Raw genomic sequence first — 19,464 nt, 5'->3', positions numbered from 1 at the left:
GGGATCAGTGGCACTATAATCCTAATCAGTGGCAAAATCCTCTTGGTCCTTCACTTAGATTTGCTTCTAATGGTGCTCAATCATCTTCTCGTCCACCGGTGCCATCTGCAAGCCAACCACCAACCTACCTCACTAGATTTCAATCTTCTCAGTCTGAGTCATCTTGGCCTTAATGTCCGGATTCTGGTGCGACTCATCATGTGCAGCCGTGCAGGGCAAGCCCAAGGGTCAAGCAACCAAAGCTCTTATCCCATAAGTATTGGTCATATAATCAACTTTAGACGTCTAAAGAATGATGTGAGATCGATATAAAAGACCACGTTTTTATTTAACATATTAGTACACCAGTGAAACTTGATGGATTGACTTTTTTGAGTAGTGCATTAAAATTTTAGGAATGAATGATACAAACTCCTAAAAATTAAAAACTATTTTGATCAATAACTACAATTTCGATAAGTAATTTAACAAATCATCACAAATTTCATGATTTCAAATATTGTTACTTTCTAACAATTTATAGTTTCAATTTAGAGGCTGAAATAAGGAGCAACAACACCATGATACAAGTCATACAATCTTAAATGACAAGTCTATAGTTGAGTTGATTGTGACACAAATATAAAATATACACCTCGATGACTGCATCATAATCTCTGAAGTTCTATTTTCTTAATGCATTCATACATAGTCGTGCTTCGGATTCTTCACTCTTCACTTTTCCAAGGTGCTGACAACCCGAACTGTAGTAAATCCATCAACCATTATTACTCGCTCTTCGTCGCCATAATTTCAATGGTTTCCTATGAAATACAATCATGCAAATATTAGTTTGTAAATTTCAGAGACTGAATTGCTCAGTCTTTACAGTTTATAGTATCAAAATGCTGATTTACTCGTTCAACATTACACAGTAAACATGAATAAATGGAAAGATGCGATGGCTTCTTACCTAGAGAAAGTAGATGTTTCTGACATGTCCCTTATGCTTAGTTTATTAAATGCTGAAGCAGAATCATCTAGTAGTTCAAACTCAAAGCATGCATCTTCTATAACTTGATCCAATTTCTTGTCCTCGTCAGCATTATGGAAACAACCTCTTTCCTTGGCATCAAGAACAACCTTTCTCCACACAGAATTACTATTAACTAAGGTTGTAGCATTTCCTACAATCCAAAGACAATATCTGCAAAAAGTATAAAATAAATTTTAAATGCCAGCATTTCATAAGGATGTTTTTGCACTTCAAATTTAACTTTTTTTTTTTCGATGTGCATATACATACAACATACCTGGCCCTAGTGATTGCAACATTTGCTCTTTGTCTATTGGAAAGAAAACCAACTTTTCCACCCAAATTTGATCTAACAGTAGATATTATTATGATGTCTTCTTCGCCACCTTGAAAACCATCAACAGAACGAACACTAACAGAAAAGTTAGGATCTGAAACCATGTACTGCTTCACTTTCTCTTGGATTTCATGAACTTGTGCCTTGTATGGAGATACGATCCCTATGCTGACTTTGTTCCTTGCCCTTACAAACTCTGCAACAAAAATAAAAGATTAATATAGAGTATGGTATATTATAGATATCATATCACGAGTTTGCTTAGATTGATTTATTTGAGCTTATCTATTGATATAAGTATTTGTGAGACTAATTGAGAGAGATCATATAAACAGGTTATAACATGTCTACAAGATATTTTCAGTTTATTTACACCAGCTCTCTAGGATAGCTTATGAAAACAGCTTTTAAGAAAACAAACTCCGGCAGGAAAATAATCTCAGGTAGAAAAATAACAGATTACATAATGTATATGGTACATTATGACCATTGTTGGATAAAGAGCTTAATTGAGCAGCATAAAAGCCTATCATATGTCTTTATGTATAATCTATTTCTATAACAAAAGTTAAAATAGTGTCAAACTATTTACTTTTACATAAGCTATTAAGTGTTTTCATAAGTTATTATGGAGAGCCTGTGTGAATAAGTGATTATAAGTGTTTATTTCAGTAAATAATGTCTATTATGTCGATCCAAACATTATAAAAGGGCAACCCGGTGCACTGAAGCTCCCGCATACGCAAGGTCCGGGAAGGGGTCCCACCATTTGGTGTATTGTACGCAGCCTTACCCTGTTTTTACACAAGAGGCTGTTTCCAGGACTTGAACCCGTGACCTTATAGTCACATGACAACAACTTTACCAGTTGCACCAATTATATTGCTAAAAATTGGATTAATAAACTTATTGACTGAAGAAAAAGAGGAAGAGAAGGCAACCCTTTTTAAGTCTTCCAATAATCTCAGAGATGGCAGCAGCTTCAATCACGTTCTTCAAACTATGATCATGATTACACTGCTCTTTACCCTTAGATATGTTAATGAAAGAGTAGGAACCATACATTTTTCCTTCAAGGAAACGCTTGTTATAGCTTTTTTCTCTCACAATGTTGGCATCAGAAAGTTGACCATCATAGAACTCTTTACTTGGGAACATGCTAATGGATGGATGCATTCTATATTGAACATCAAGCATATGCTTCTTGTATCCTAACAGTACTAGTCTTTCAAATAAGCTTCTTCCAAATTCAGCCCTGTCAGCAATCTGACACAAAACATCATAATATAAGTCATAATAAATATTTCACTCGGAAAGTTAATATCTTCGTCTCATTTTATCTGTCATGTTTGAAACATTGTCTTATATCAGATTATTTGTTACTTTACAACACTAAGACTTTCTTTTCCAACAATACATTTATTTGTTGATATGTATCGTAATTTATGTGAACCAGTCTTAATTATACTTTTGATCCCTCTATTTTTCATCACACGCGAATTCGAATTTAGTTCAATATTTTATGAAAAACAGATTGTTTTATCTTGAAAAGAAGTTAAACTACTGATTTTCAAGTAAAATTAAGCAGAAAATAATTCTTTAAGCACCTTGCTTTTGACCATTGCAGGAAGTTGTCTTTCATCACCGATGAGAATACAACGGTTGAGGCCATGTAATTGCAAAGGAATAGCTGATTCACATTCTTTAAGCTGAGCAGCTTCATCAATCACTAAAAACTTAATCTGTTTCATTCCTTCTGTGTACAATTTTGAAGAATTTGATGCAGTACAAAAAAGAAGGGATGCATTTTTCAAGCAAAATTGTGATATGCCATATTTTGATGTAAGTTGAGGAAGCCTGATAGTCTCACAAAGAAAACAAAGGGTATGAAGGAACTCTTCTTTTTCAAAGCTTAACCATCCAAACCAAGAAAAATTTCTCTGTCCAACTCCAAAATGATCATTGAGAGATTGTTTTTGTTTGCTTTGACTCAATGAAACTTCAAGAGATTTTAGCAACTCAAGAACTCTCAAAATTTTCATCGCCACCTTGAGTGAAAGGAAACTTGTTGGCAAGTGAGTACACAAAGTTTTCATGAATGACTTCAACTTCCCTCCAAAGAAACAGAATTTTTGTCTGAAACTGTTCCATAGTCATACCAACAATTGACTTTTTATCATCCATATTTCTTCCAATGTCAAAAGACAGTGATACTTGCAACGTTTCTTGTATGAAAAATATGCAGGTTTTACATGACTATAATTTCCAACGGAAAATTCTTCCAATGACATAACATTTTCATTATGTTTACTGTTCAAATTCAAAGCGTATTGCTCTTCAGGATCCTTTAGTAACCTTATCATTGATTCTAAACAATTTTTCCATCCTGTCATTGGAGAAAAACAGTACAACAAATCATCAACTCTATTATCCAAAAACACTTCACCAAGACCCTTATAAGATTCTATTTTCATTCTCTTACTATTTCCAAATAGTAGTATGTCACCAAGACCATATGAACCATGCTCAAGTGAATCCTTAGCTATGCTGTGAAGGCGCGACACCACTGCCAGCACTGCAGTATTTGTTGGAGCACATGTTAGTGTTCTAATTCTTAACTTAAGGAGACAAAATAGCATGGATGCAACTGTTTTTGTTTTGCCAGTTCCTGGTGGACCCCATATGAGTTTAATAGGATCATTGTGATGACACTTCTTCATATGAAGACAACTTAGAATAGCATCTTTCTGAGAGTCGTTAAGATTTTGAGCTTTGATTATTGTTTTGACTTGCGAATTGGATCGACCGAGATTTACTCCTGACAAGCAAGTATGACAGTTTTGTTCCATCTGTAAAATATAATGAAAACATGAAACTTTTTATACAATTTAGATAAAGTAGTAACAATATAATAGAACAATAAGTAGTCTTGTTAAGAAAAGTTTTAAATTCAGGTTGTAGTAGCGTTGCGATTGCAAAAAAATATTGTTGAAACAGCCACAATAGCAGTCACAAAAACAACAAAAACGTTGAGGCGAAAGAATGCAATCTAATCTATGGTATTAAATTTGTTATGTCTTTATAGCAATATTGCAATTAGGGCCACATCAAGTTATCAAGTTAATTTGATCATGATTTTCTTCAATACGAAGAATCACAATGCAAATGTGCTTTAGAGCTTTGATTATATAAAGACCTAAAGAAAGGTCACAGAAGTCTAAGATGAATAACTAATTGTGATTCTTACCCTTGAATAAGGCTGCAACAATTTCTGAATTATATTCATGTTGGATCCCTCCATCTCTGAGTTCAAGGCTTTCCAAATATGAATATTAGTAGTCATGTTACTAAGACAAACTGCATAGAGTTTCTGTGCTTTGTTCTTACTCAGGTCAAACTTATGCATCTCCATGTACTTTGACAACAGTATAGGAATCTCATCAGTAAATTCATCTTTTGATCCATGAATATAAGCTATATGACAGTATCTTTTGATCCTACTCAAGTCATACACGCTTCTTGGGCGAATATTTGTGAATGCAATGAGATCACCAACCTCAGGTTCATACTTTCCTACTCCGTAGACTTCATCAGTAATGTTCTTCAATGTAATTTTATAGAACAAGTCGTATGGAGGACTGAAGTCCTTCGACATTTCCATTGTTCTGATTTCACAAAAAGAAGCTTGAGGCACACTCATCAAGCTTGAGTATAGATCACTATGTGTTTCCTCAATCAATGCAGGAAAGAATGAATTCATGTAATCATTTGTTGACAAGAATGTCTTCGGAATCTTTGGTACCTACCAAAAATTGAGACACACTTACTGAGACATTGAAGGTTTTTTTGTCTTCTTTCTAGCTAAGATTATAGATGGTTAAATACTTCATTATTCTGTTTTGACGAAATTTGATTACTAGAAATATATTTTCCATTTAAAAACAGAAAAATGAAAAGACAAAAAAAAAAACTAGAGAAAAAAAGGGACTTGTTATATTGAAACTGGATTTTTTTGAACATCTGACCAAATTTCACCTATTAAGGACCAGGAGTGTTAAGAACACTCTCAGACTAAATCTCACACTTTGAAAATGGGTCTCATGTAAAATTATGAGACCCGCGTGAGAGTTGAAAATGGAGTGTTTAGATTAATACAACGGTTCAAATTACATTGAAGAATTTGAAGAGACGGCCTTAGTTTTGCTAGGTAATTTCTTAATTTATTTTCCTCAAATGGAAATTAAAAAATGATATCAATATAAAGAGCAAAAGGAAATAAGCTTATAGAAATATTTTTCAAATAATCAAATGAAAAGGAGAGTAAAGTTGATAAGGTGTTAAAATTTGGAGGCATGAGTGATTAAAAAATTGTAAACTATTGTATCTTAAAGGTCTCTATGTTGGAATATTTTATTATTTAATAATATTCCAATATCATTATGTGGGCAAATATCGTAATATCATTATGTGGGCAAATATCTTAAAGGTCTCTATGTTGGAATATTTTATTATTTTATTATTTAATTATATTAGTTATTTATCAATTTAGAGCCTTAATTGATTAGTGATCAAATTAAGTAATAAGGCTAATTAGATTTCTATTTTGGATAATTAATTATTTAATTAGTTGATATGGACTCAATATGAGTGGATGTCCGGATGGCCCATTAACGGAATAATGGGAAACTCTAATGGCCATCCAATATAAAAGAGGCTATGGTCCCCAATATACCGTACACGGCGAACTCTCTCTTCTCCCCATCTGAACATCTGAAGAGAACTTGAGGCATAAAGGTACCGGTTGAGGAAGAACCAAATCATCCGCCGCTAACCGTGTTGATGTTTGTTTCGGATCATCTCCTCTCTTTCTTTATCGTTGCCGTTGAGAGGATTGCCATGAAAGCTTTATCCAGGTATTCCTAATACCCTAATTCTTAATATGCTTGATAAATCAAACATGTCGTAGATCCGTTCGTATTCATGTTCAATGTTTTGTTTGCTTCCGCTATTGATTCATAATCGTTGAACATGTTTTATGAAATCTGTTTTTATTAAGACCTAAATTTCCAACAAGTGGCATCAGAGCGGTCTTCATGTTTGATTTATTGGGAAAATATGTTATGTGCCTAAATTTTGTGTTTAGGATTAGGCTTTCATAATTTATTTGAACCCTTAGTTTAACCGTAAGGGTTTGTGAAGTTTGAATTATGTTTGCGATGCAATTTTGGTCCAAATCCACTAAATCGATTGATTAATAATATTCATGCTTTACTTATTTATCGATGACATTTAATTGTTCATATAAATCACAAAGAAAAATGCTAAACATCCCGATAATCACAAATCTTGTTTTTCTGTGATTGAATATTTTGTTTTTCATCGATGGATGCTTCCGTTTGCCTAAACATCCAGTAATGTTTTTTTTTGTTGTGATCCATGACCATTGGAATTTAAATGAAAACATGTGAATTTTTTCTTGTTTTATTTAACTTGTGAATTGGGGTCAAATTTGGATCTGTAAATCGGTGCAAATAAATTTGTTAAATTTGTTGTTTGATTATTTGCCTTCTGCATTCCTGATATCAAATTTGTGGCCACCATAATCCATTAGATATGTTTTTCTCAATTTTGGATTAATTTGTTAACAAACTGTTAATTCCTTGAAATTGGCATAAGGTTATCGGCTGAATCCATGATTTAAGAGTTTTCCTGTTTTTTAAGGTTTACATATTAAATCAATTAAGTCTAATTTGTTTCTTAAAGGTTACATTTGAAACAAATCTCAATATATTTGATTCCGTCTACAAATATATATTTTTCCTTCAAGGGATTTACAAATACATTTGTGTGTGCATATTCTCTCTTAAAATATGGATTCAGTTGTATGTCATCCAGTCAGGAATGCAAAGTTGTTTTCGTTCCATTGCAGTTAATTGGCTAATTTATTTACTTTATGGAAGTAACCAGATTTTTTCGTTAATTATTTTTCATGAACAAAAATAGAAAATCAGTTTATTCTATGTATGCATGAATGTTTTGGCAAATCCATAGATTTATTATTGAATATCACCTTTAGAAGGATACTTCAGAGCCATAACATGATTTTTTTTTTTTTGAATATGGATTAGATAAAGCTTTGAATTTCATTTTGATTTTGGTGATTTGATTCTGTATTAAATCTTTTGGCAAAAATATTTTTTTTTAATATTGTTATCATGTTTTGCAACTTAATTTCTATTTGAAATTAGTTTTGATTCACATAGATGTTGTACATAAAGTTTATTTTGAGATATTAGACGTATAAAGTCTTTTGATATATATTTGGTCATCATATATCATGTGTGGAGACTTGTTTATTTTAAATTTTTTAATTTTTTATTAGTGTTTAATAACACATCTCAAAATATTTTTGAACCAATTGGATAGTACATCATAACATATTTTAGAATGAAGATTTGATTCTTTAATTTTTGGAAATTTGAACTCTAGAAGTGTTTATTTATTTATAAACATATAAAGTTTGTTTTCTTGTTTAGGAAATAATTGAGTCTAGAGTTATTCATTATTTTATTTAAAGAATCATTTGGTATATGTGAATCAATTGTGGCATGAATATTTTGGTTTATATAAGATTCAATTTTCTTTTGGTTTGAAATTGAATATTTTTCTTATAGCATGATTATGATGTTATAGTTTTTTGTTATTAAGTTTTCTACAATAATATTTTGTCTCTAATCATGCATTTTGGATATATTTCATGCTATTTTTGTTGTTGCTTTTATGCAATATTGTTACAAACATTGGTGTTGATTTGTGACTTGCATCTTCTTTCAAATTTGTGAGTTTGTCTTCACACTTAAGCATTGTCGTACACACATTGGTGTGATTTGTGACTTTCATCTTCATTCAAATTCGTGAATTTGTCTTCACACTTAAGGGTTGTCGAGTGACCTCATGGTTACTTAGCAACTTAATGGACTAATTCAGCCTACATTATGTCGGTAGTGCCTTGTAAATTTAAGACCATTCCCATTTTAATTTACTGTGAAATGTCTAGTAATTGCGGTTGTTTTGGTTGAAACAACATGTTGCCAAAGTAACCTCTGTTGCGTAGATTTGATTCAACTGAACTTACAAAAGGCATAGTATGAAATTATCCATGTGAGTTGTCGTCGGCCCCAAGGAAGGCACAACTTGACCGGATAGTTACATACATATGATGGTAAATGTATGGTGATTATAAAGTAATTTTCCATGTGAATAATAGGATATCCAAAGGTGACTATTATTTGACAGGATTTATCACCCCGTTTAATATATATTAAAATTGTCTAGTAAAATTAGTTGAGTTAGTTGAAACAATAATGTTGTCCAAGTAACCTCTGTTGTGTAAATTGATTTCAATTAAGCTTACAAAAGATGTAGTGTGTAATTATTTATGCGAGTTGTCGTCGGCCCCAAGGAAGACACAACTTGGCCGGATAGTTACATGTCTGTGATGGTAAATATGTGGTGATTATAACATAATTATCCATGTGGATAATAGAACGCCCAAAGGTGACTATTATTTGACAGGACTTATCACCAATGTTTGATCATTACATTGAGAGTACCGCTTGCAGTTAATTCTTAGCAATCCAAAGATTGTGTTTTAATGGTGCGCTTGGTATCTTGTTAAGGTCTTTTATTTACAAATAAAGAAGCACGTTTCTTTAATATTTTACTGACATGTGTGATGATGTTGTGTTGGTGTAAACTTATTTAAATATTTAAGAGTTTACATTCACATATATCATGATAAACATATGACAATTATAAAAATTTATTATTTGTCAAAATAAATTGTCATTGGTTGATCATTATTTGAAAGACAATTTGGTGAATCATTATTTGAATTAATTTTTGATTGTCGTTCCTAGCATATTTTTGTATTTAAAAGACAATTTGGTGAATCATTATTTGAATTAATTTTTGTTTTAATTTCTCTTTGAAAAAAAATCAAGATATTTTGAGTTTTATTTTCAAATGATGATTCAATGTGTCTTTTCAGTTCAATTGTTAGAGTCAATTTAGTTATGACTTGTGACATTCTATATTGTTTAAAGTTTTGAATACTATTAGTTTTCCAACCCACAAATTAAGAAATTTTTTGAGACATAAATTGTTAAGCTTTCTTGAGGATATTGAGTTTGGGGGAGAGATATGGTTTTAGAACAAAACTGAATGAGGAAGAATTGGTTCTAAACTGATTCATATAGTTACTATTATTATAGTATATTTGGATTCTCATGAGGACATTATTGTTCTTCCTCTCAATCAAGTTAAGAAATTATTTCATATAGATCAAACTCAACACCCTCAAGAACTAGGGATTCTAGTGTCATTAAGAATTGACTGAAAAGAGAAATTCTATTTAGTTTAATTGAATGACTCTATTAGGACAGTCATGATACTAGTTTGCTTACTATAATTTTGGAGCTGCACAAGATGGATTTCAATATAGTATTTCTTAATGGTGACATTAATGATGCAATATGGTGCAACTGAATCAAACTTGTGTCAATTGATACAAAATAGATGGTTTGCAAAGTCATGAAATCCACTTATAAGTTAAGAAATTTGTCTCTTTAGTGTTACCACAAATTCTCATAAAGTAATTGTCTCATTTGGTTTTGAGATAACATTATGGAGAATTGTGGTTTTATTAAGCTCAGTGGGAGTAAATTTATAGTTCAAGTTTAATGTGTCAATTATATTTTGTTTAGTCAACATTGATATATTAGTTATGTGAAACCAAGAATATCTCTAATGAAAGTTTAGCGATGAAAGATCTTGGGGACACTTCTTTTGTATTAAGTTTTAGATACTTAGAGATTACTCTCAAAGTATCCTTCAGATGTCACAAAAGGTTTATATCAATAAAGTTGAAAATAAATTGACATAATAAATTATATGTGACAATCACTGAAAGAGACTTTCAGTCTCAAATATTGCCAATTAGAAAATTTATAAAATTAAGTATTTTCCTACGCTTTGTCTATAGGATTTTTATGTATGATCTTATTTATATGCATTTGGAAATAGCATATATAATCAGATTGTTTCACTACACCATTTATCCTTTTTAGCAACAGTTGAGAAACGTTGCCTGAACTACGAAAAACGTTGCCTAAAAGAATAGGGGACGCTTTTCAGGGGTCTCCTATACGAGCGTCGCCTATTGTCTTTGGGGACGATTTTTCACGCTCTTTGGGCACAGTTTTTGAAAACGTCGCCTATACATGAATAATAGGGGGCGCTTTTTTCATTGTATCTACAGCTACGCTTTTAAGCGTTGCCAGTGTGGCTACAATTGAAAAACGTTGCCTTAAGTTAGATAAGATCATACTCAAAAGTATAAAAAAATTAAAGTTTAATCTGTTATAGCTCAAACAAGATCAAATTTAACTACATATCCACGAAAATTAAATTATATTAAAGTTGAGTCAAAACATTCATTCTTGGTGCATGAGTTCAAACAATAAATCAACACATAGAAGTTAACAAAATGTCTGACATTACTATACTAAGTACAAGCCTAACAAAATACATAGTTCGGACTAGTTTAATGCTTTCAAGTTCAAGCCTAAATAAAAAATCATTCAACTTTGTCTTGAAATTCACCAACATCTATGTCGTCCTCTTGAAATTTATCACCTACGACATCCTCTTGAAATTCATTATCTACGCCTTCATCTTGAAATTCATCATCTACATCGTCATTTTCATCATCTTGAATCATACCTTGTTACTTAAGAAAGTAGAATAAAATACATCAACCATAGATAGTATCGGTTCAATGGACAATAAGGAAGTCATCAAGAGCTATACATCACACAAATAAAAACCACCACAACATGCAAAACACTTCTAAAACAGAACTGTAAACAAGAAAAACGGAAAAACCAATTTACATTTTTTCCTCCCTAATTTCATCATTACAAGTCCCTATTTAAGTAAAAACTACAAGTCTCTATTTCAGTTTCTGCAAATTGTGCCAATTAGGCAAAGCCAAAACATAAACATAAAATGCAGAACCAGGAAAACATAGAAACTTGTTCCTTGGTATACAAATTTTGTAACACCTCCTTTAATTAACTTATTGCAAAATAGCTTAAGTCTACAATAGACCTAGTACTCAATCAATTTAACAAAATACAATCCAATATCGTAGCAAGTATCATCAAGCAATTACACATCAACAACAATTCACTCAAGGAAATTCATACAATCATTCATAATACAATATACATTCCATACAATATTTAAATAAAAGAGGTGTTGCAACTTTCAAATGATTCACTAAATGCTATAATTATCTCTTAATAATGTATATTATGTGTATAAATCTTTTAATCTCAAATCACTAAAAATCTTCCCATCTTAACAACCTTCAAATTTATCTTATCGAAAGTCAAGTTTACCCTAATCCAATTATTCACCAACAAGACATCCTCATCACAAACAATTTCAACTCAATCTGAAATAAGCTATTTTCCTTTCAAGAAATTCAAGCTTATATTTAACTTAACGACTCCAAGAACCATGCAGACTTAAACCAGTCATGCCATGACTATAGGCAAATCGTAACTAATTTAGCTTATCACTTTATTAATATCAGTCAAACTATTTAAACTAAGGTTACTAGTAGTCAAGATTAAACATCAACAAGGTGAGCTTCTACTACTCTAAAACATCAATTAGATCAAAACAAACTTATGAACAATGTTCTTTGAAGTGACGGTAATACTCCAGTTGCAATACAATACTAAACTACCAACAACTATCATTATCAACCCATATAGTCTCAAAGTATCTTTGAACCTAACATATATTCAAACAAACATGCTTAAACAAGACATATATTTCAAATCTAAAGACATATTTGAAATTGACATATAAAGTTCTAGCTTCTTTGATGTTTCTTCAGATTTTTTAATCAATGCTAAGTAAACTACAATTTCAATCCTCGCATAAAGAAAATATATGAGATCTCAAATCAATTCAAAGGTTAGTAATTATGCAGTGGTTGTAGCTTCAATATCCTATATGCTCCAAACAAAGTTTCAAATTTTTTCCACCTACTACAAATCATGTCAAAGACATCGAGTTTACGCATTATATGTGGTTAAAAAATGCATCATTATATGTCAAAACTGATAGCTATCAAGTCTGAGTAGTAATAAATCATGAAATAATGGTATAACATAATAGTAATATTTTAAAAGAATATAAGACTCACCCTTTGAAGGAGAGGACAAAATAGCGACCCACCCTTTGAAGGAGAGGACACAATAGTGATCGTAGAGTTCTGATGCGGTGGTTCAGTAGAAAATATTTCTAAATCAAACTGAAATTTGTAGAGAATGAAAGATCTTAGTACATATAAGGAACATCATAAAAGAGGAAAAGAAAATTGATGAGGTGGTAGGAAATTCAAAATACATAATAATAAAAATCCTGATGCCAACACCTTACCAAAACAAGGAAATTAATAGCACAAAAAAGATTCTTCAAGGACTACTATCTTTAATAGTTAATCTCATAAAGAAATCAAAATGAAGTTCAAAAACTAATTGATCTCTTTCTTAAGTCCGCCAATTGCTTTTCTTAATTTTGTGATTGTGTCACCGTCAGCTTCAAGGCCTCTTCGCCACTCATCATATTCACCATGAAACAAAAAAATCACATCAGTATAGTAACAAAGCTAAATCCATTCTTAAGGAACTAGAGTTTAACATCCATGCTAAAATTACTTAACATGAGATATTTTAAACTACAATGTTGCATATCCTAAATTTCTTTGTTATCCACTCATTCCTAATGTTGGCCACTCAAAAGTAAAATACTCTAAACAAAGCACTTTTGACACAAAAAAAAAATCATATCAATATTTATATAGCAACAAAGCTAAATACATCCTACCTTTCTCAACCTTCATTTGCCTGACACGAATACTTAATAATCAATATTAAATTTTGTCAAAAAAAATTAAATGATAAAATAGAGTAAAATCAAATTTAATGTGATTGATACATAGCAAGCAAAAATAAGCCAATACGATGCATCAGAGTCCTCCATGGATTTTTATTCTTAGGTAATTATATAAATTTTGCAAAAGCAAATCAACTAAATAAGAAAGCTAGAGTTGACATAAGAACAAAAACCTGCAATTGGAAGCTGGAGCGCTAGATTAAGGTTGTCCTGGTCTCAATTTGCTGCGATTAGAAACTAAATCATGAGATTAGGTTTTCAAATTAACTCGTTCTATTGCAATCAGAAGATGGGTGTCAGATTGTAGATTTGGGTTTGAAGAGGAACGAGAGTGATTCTGGAACGATTTGGGTGAACGTACGCTGGATCGATTGAAACATGGCTTCTCTTGAACGATTGATTTGGAAGGTTTGAGGTTCAACGGGTTCTGGAAGAATAGAGGAAAAGGTTTGAAGCGTGTCATATTCTATTCATAGGAAAGATCTCTATTTCTATAACTAATTATTATATCCACTAATTTTTTTTTTTTTGAGGGGTTCTATATATATATTTTTTTTTTTTTGAAAGAGAGGGGTTCTATATTTATACACTATTTTAATTTTTGAGGAATATATTATTATATATTATTAATATTTTTTAAAGAATGTTATTATTTATTTATTTTTGAAAGATAAAGAATGTTATTATTATTATTTAGTTTTTTTTAAAAATGATTATTTAATCCTGTAAAAAACAGATGCAATATAATAAAAAGTGATTATTTTTAAAATTAAATTAAAAAATGATTTTTTAATTAAAAAAGCTATAACAAACAGGCTCTTAATTGTAACAAATTAGTTTTTTAAGTTTTTTTTATACCATATATTATATAAGTTTTTTATATATAATATATAGATTTTTTTTTACCACAGGTTCTTTATATATAGATTAAAATTATAAGTATATATACTTGCATATATTTTTTGGTGGTGGCCAAGATTTGAACCCCAGAACTTGCATATTTTATGCATTATCCATACCAACTGAGCTAAGTTCACGAGGACATATATACTTGCATATATATGCAAGGTCCGGGGTTCGAACCCCGGACACCACAAAAATAAAATTATAAGTATAGATATTTATGACATTTAAAGGATAAAGAAATAAAAATCGGAAATATATATATATATATATATATATATATATATATATACACACTCATATTGTGTTTGTTATATTTTTTTAATATTTAAATTTATGCTTATCTATTTTTTTAAGGAAAATTTATTCATGTCTATTTGTTAGATGTGTTATTTGTTTTGAAACTTAAAGACATTTTTAAAAAAAGAAAAAGACAGTCCAAAAGAGCTGAAAGATATTATTTTCTTTATATATATAGGGGGTTGCTAACTTACTCCCACCAAAAAACATGAAGGAGTAAGTTACCAATCCTACTTTCACTTGTTTTTTACTAAAAACCCAACTCTATCTATTAAGTTATGTTATTAGTAAAGGATAAATTTGTAAATTGAACAAAAAAAACATTTTTCCATAAAATAGGATAGATTGAATTTATAACTCGGTCTCTATAAAAAATGTGTACTTCATCACAAAAAATAAAAATAAAAACTAATAAAACTTACGAATTGTCAAAACTCATCAAAATTTACCATTATATGTGCATTTCATACCTACACAAATTCATTCTGTATTTAAATAAATATTAGAAATTTATTCTAGTTTTAATAAATATGTTTAGAGAGAAACAACAATATTAAAAAATATATATTTAATTATAAATATAATAAATTAGAAACATTAACATTATGTTATAATTTGAAATAAGAGTTAAATTAATTTTTTCTTATATAAGAGTTAAATTAACAACTTGAATCATGTGAGCAATGATATAGTGGTTGTGTTTTCATGGTGGAATAGTTAAATATAATAGAGAAAAAGGAACCTTTACCATAAAAATGTATGTGGTGTGTTGGTTAAAGGATGCCCTTTTTGTCCTACAGGTTGCATGTTCAACTCCCCGCTATGCCAATTGCCAATTTACATGTTTTCTTGAAAGAAAATTAGAAACACAGTCAAAGGTGTGTTGACCAGGCCAGATTGGAAGGAAAATTTGTTTTTTGGTAAACAAGCTTGGAGGGAAGATTGCCACCAAAATTTTGATGTTGGTGAAATTTTTATGCAACAATCTAAAATTGTCCCCAAAAGCATCTAAGGGGACAATTAGTGGTTGTCACCAAAGAAATAATATTGTAACGCTCCAAAATCGTCCCCAAAAGTATCAAAGGGGACAATTAATGGTTGCCACCAAATAAATAACAGTGCAACGCTTCAAAATCGTCCCTAAAAGTATTTTAGGGGACGTTTATCAGGTGTTGCGAAAATATATTTGGCAACACTCATAAATCGTTGCCTTAGAGACTTTTAGGGGACAATTTTTACACGTCCCTTAAAAAAGTGTTGCCAGAGACAACAAATGGTGTAGTGTTTGCAGATACTTGAGCAATTCAAAGTTTGAATTGTTGAAAAGCAACCTTAAGGATTATTAAAGAGATCAAGAGAGCTTATGCTCACATCAGAGATCTGACAATTTGGAGATCATTTTTGTGTCAGACTCTGACTTTTGGATGTCAGTATATGACATACATCCTAACTCAGGAAATGACTGTAAGTATTTATGTCACTTGGTTGCATATCGTTAAAGGCATTGAAAAACCACTCAAGTTATATAGTGACATAATTCAGTCATATAGTTATTTGATAACAAGTTTATAAGGTTCATTACCTTATAGATTATTGTTGTTGAATGATAGAACAAGTAGAGACAAACTTTATGCTAGTTGATCCGTTATTCAAAGACATGACACATAAGGTCTTTCATATGGTTATTGTCATTAAGGATGTCTTGGATTAGTGGGAGTCTCTTTTACTTTATGTTCTATACTTTTGTTTTGGTATTGATACAGACTTTATGTTATGATTTTCTGCATAAATAAAGTTCATGAGGTTATATTTATTATAACCATTTCTGTATCATTTTGTGCAAATACTAAATTTACAAACTTCAGTTTGATCTCACTAAAGTATTCAGTTGGATCAGTTGGAAATAGACATGATTTAGAGATCACATTACATGAAATTTCCATGCCACTCATCCATATCAATCTATGTCATCAAGTGCATTGATATGGTGGTCGTCGGGGTTCCGTCACGTTATATGTCAGTGACGACAGCCGCGGTGGTCCCATTATTAATGTATGAGGTGGACCAGATTGTACAGTTGAAATCTAAAGATAAATAACATTCGGACACGCGCCTAAAGTATTCTGATATAATTATTAAGATATGTAGCCCAAGTGGGAGATTGTTGGAATATTTTATTATTTAATAATATTCCAATATCATTATGTGAGCAAATATCGTAATAATAATTATATTAGTTATTTATCAATTTAGAGCCTTAATTGATTAGTGATCAAATTAAGTAATAAGGCTAATTAGATTTCTATTTTGGATAATTAATTATTTAATTAGTTGATATGGACTCAATATGAGTGGATGTCCGGATGGCCCATTAACGGAATAATGGGAAACCCTAATGGCCATCCAATATAAAAGAGGCTATGGTCCCTAATATACCGTACACGGCGAACTCTCTCTTCTCCCCATCTGAAGAGAACTTGAGGCATAAAGGTACCGGTTGAGGAAGAATCAAATCAGCCGCCGCTAACCGTGTTGATGTTTGTTTCGGATCATCTCCTCTCTTTCTTTATCGTTGCCGTTGAGAGGATTGCCATGAAAGCTTTATCCAGGTATTCCTAATACCCTAATTCTTAATATCCTTGATAAATCAAACATGTCGTAGATCCGTTCGTATTCATGTTCAATGTTTTGTTTGCTTCCGATATTGATTCATAATCGTTGAACATGTTTTATAAAATCTGTTTTATTAAGACCTAAATATCCAACACTCTAATCTGTTTTTCATATATGAGAATTGAAAAGTGAAAAAAGAACCTGGTGTTTGAAAAGATTTTCGTTGAGAAGATCATCTAGAGTCCAAGAGAATACAGCGCTTATTAAGCTTGCATGATGAATACATTCCTCCATTGTATTATTGCATCTCTTCTCCATCCTTGTTACTTAATAATGACACCTTTTAATCAACTCTAAATTAATCTGCATAAAAAGAGAGTCGCTTTATTACAAGTTAACTAAATAAAGAGTTTATGTAAAAAAGATTAAAAAATTTGTTGAAAAGCTTAAGCACATTTACATATCCATAATAAAAGTGAAAAAGAAGGAAAAATTTATAATGAACTTGATGATGAAAAGTTTGCAAGATAAACAACAAAACCATACTACTAGTAATTAAGCAGTGGAATGTCACTCAACCTTTGAGAACTTAAAGAGCACAAGTATTTGGAGAAATACTCAAGTACTCCCTCCGGTCCTTATTATAAGAAAAAGTTGACTTTTTAGGTTCATAGATTAATTAATGTATCTTATTGGAAATATAGAGTAGATACATCAATTACACAATGAACCAAAAAAGTCAATTGTTTCTTATAATAAGGACCGGAGGGAGTAAGACCCTCTTTACAAAAATTTTGTACTAGCGAACTACAACAATCTTGTGTAGCTAGAAAGACACTCTTTAATTACAGAAGTTGAGCAGACAATACTAATAATATTAATTACTGATCCAAAAAACTTGTTTATTGAATAGGAGTATTTACTAGACGGATTTGTCTAACTGTACAACATTGCACATGTTAAAACAACTAATCGTAGTAACTTTTTTTTTTAAAAAAACAACAATTATTTATTCAAAAGTTTTATATTTAATATTAAATGTATAAGTTCTAATACAAAACTTCTATTTTAAACTTTTTAATGCAAATTTGCACATGATAGAAAAACTCTTACTAAATATGTATACTCCTTTTTTGAAATCCAATCGTTGTTTTTTTGTTTAGTAAAATTAGTGGAAAATATACTAGTATAAATATATATGAGTAAATAGGCAATTACCCCCTGAAATTGTAAGTTTCGTCAATTACCCCCCCTGACATAAACAAAACTTCAATTACCTCCAGAAATTGCACAACGTTAATCAATTTACCCCCTCCGTCAAGTTTTTCTGTTAGTCAACATGACGTTTTGCAAATACCCCCCTGAAGTTTTGCACTTATGTGCAAAATACCCCCGAACTTGAAAATTTATATTTTTTTTATCCTTGATTCAAAAGATATTAAAGTCAAACAACTAACAGTTAACTTTAATATTTTAAACTCTACAAACCCCTTAAATACTAATTCATGATCACATGCCTCATCATTCTCCTCATTGTTAACATCTTGATCACTAATAGCTTCTTCATTCAAATCAAAGGATATTGAGCACTTATGTGAAGGTCCCATTGAAGTGTCCTCAGCATGTACTTCACTATTCCCAGTTCTCTCATTCTCTTGTTTCTCATATCCATCTGACATATTCATTAACAACTACTTGTTTTATATTTGTTGTTTGCAAATTATGTTTTCAAGTTTGAAACATATAGTAAAATGTACAAAAAGTTGTTAAAATGAACAAGAATTAAAACTAATGAGAACAGGCTGTAAGATGTCTACAACAAGTACAATTACTTATCTTTAAAACTTTTAAAATATAGGTACTGAAATGCTAGAATGGCATGGTAATAAAGGAACAATGTGTGATTATGAATTAGTATTTAGGGGGTTTGTAGAGTTTAAAGTATTAAAGTTAACCGTTAATTGTTTGCCTTTAATATCTTTTGAATTAAGGATAAGAAAAAAATATAAATTTTCAAGTTCGGGAGATATTTTGCACATAAGTGCAAAATTTCAGGGGGGTATTTGCAAAACGTCATGTTGACCAACAGAAAAATTTAACGGAGGGAGTAAATTGATTAACGTTGTGCAATTTCAAGGGGGGGTATTTGCCTATTTACTCAAATATATGTGTGTGTGTGTGTGTGTGTGTGTGTGTGTGTGTGTGTGTGTGAGATAAGAAAGAGTGAGATGTTATAACAACAAAATTAAAAAGTGATATGTAA

General features: G+C 30.9%; 2 protein-coding genes and 1 long non-coding RNA gene across 5 annotated transcripts; all 3 read right to left on the bottom strand.

Annotated features, from left to right (window-relative positions):
- Positions 1-463: 463 nt before the first annotated feature.
- On the bottom strand, positions 464-4,201 carry LOC146923612 (putative helicase MAGATAMA 3). 2 transcript variants are annotated; one of them, XM_085708769.1, is made up of 5 exons: positions 2,960-4,201; positions 2,294-2,618; positions 1,293-1,548; positions 953-1,186; positions 464-803 (listed from the first exon to the last, which is right to left on the bottom strand). In XM_085708769.1, the coding sequence occupies exons 1-5, from the start codon at positions 3,446-3,448 to the stop codon at positions 758-760; spliced, it is 1,350 nt and encodes a 449-aa protein (XP_085564895.1). In that variant the 5' UTR covers positions 3,449-4,201; the 3' UTR covers positions 464-757. The 2 variants fall into 2 exon arrangements, with proteins under 2 accessions (XP_085564895.1, XP_085564894.1); XM_085708768.1 differs by lacking the exon at positions 464-803 and having other exon boundaries at positions 949-1,186; positions 2,960-3,500.
- Positions 3,506-17,826, bottom strand: LOC146923610 (uncharacterized). Its single transcript, XM_085711744.1, has 4 exons — positions 17,781-17,826; positions 17,403-17,564; positions 4,600-5,154; positions 3,506-4,201 (listed from the first exon to the last, which is right to left on the bottom strand). Exons 2-4 carry the CDS (start codon positions 17,517-17,519, stop codon positions 3,506-3,508), a joined length of 1,368 nt encoding a protein of 455 aa, XP_085567870.1. The 5' UTR covers positions 17,520-17,564; positions 17,781-17,826.
- Positions 10,795-13,923, bottom strand: LOC146923611 (uncharacterized). 2 transcript variants are annotated; one of them, XR_015009806.1, is made up of 4 exons: positions 13,559-13,923; positions 12,870-13,039; positions 12,634-12,741; positions 10,795-11,142 (listed from the first exon to the last, which is right to left on the bottom strand). It is a non-coding gene; the product is annotated as an uncharacterized LOC146923611 (long non-coding RNA). The 2 variants fall into 2 exon arrangements; XR_015009805.1 differs by having other exon boundaries at positions 10,795-11,135.
- Positions 17,827-19,464: the final 1,638 nt, after the last annotated feature.

The sequence above is a fragment of the Medicago sativa genome, chromosome 5 (genome assembly GCF_051527215.1).
Source record: "Medicago sativa cultivar Bolivia chromosome 5, Bolivia_mono, whole genome shotgun sequence".
NCBI lineage: Eukaryota > Viridiplantae > Streptophyta > Magnoliopsida > Fabales > Fabaceae > Medicago > Medicago sativa.
This window is presented reverse-complemented; position numbering and strand designations above follow the sequence as displayed.

What these genes read in the sequence shown, in the direction of transcription:
- LOC146923610 (XM_085711744.1), bottom strand. Translation starts at nt 17,519, where the DNA reads ATGGAGAAGAGATGCAATAATACAATGGAGGAATGTATTCATCATGCA. An exon ending in AAAATCTTTTCAAACACCAG is followed by an intron (nt 5,155 to 17,402) that starts GTTCTTTTTTCA and finishes AATTTTTGGTAG; the next exon opens with GTACCAAAGATTCCGAAGAC. An exon ending in TGTTGCAGCCTTATTCAAGG is followed by an intron (nt 4,202 to 4,599) that starts GTAAGAATCACA and finishes TATATTTTACAG; the next exon opens with ATGGAACAAAACTGTCATAC.
- LOC146923612 (XM_085708769.1), bottom strand. Translation starts at nt 3,448, where the DNA reads ATGAAAACTTTGTGTACTCACTTGCCAACAAGTTTCCTTTCACTCAAG. An exon ending in CTGCAATGGTCAAAAGCAAG is followed by an intron (nt 2,619 to 2,959) that starts GTGCTTAAAGAA and finishes GTTTTGTGTCAG; the next exon opens with ATTGCTGACAGGGCTGAATT. An exon ending in GTTGCAATCACTAGGGCCAG is followed by an intron (nt 1,187 to 1,292) that starts GTATGTTGTATG and finishes TACTTTTTGCAG; the next exon opens with ATATTGTCTTTGGATTGTAG.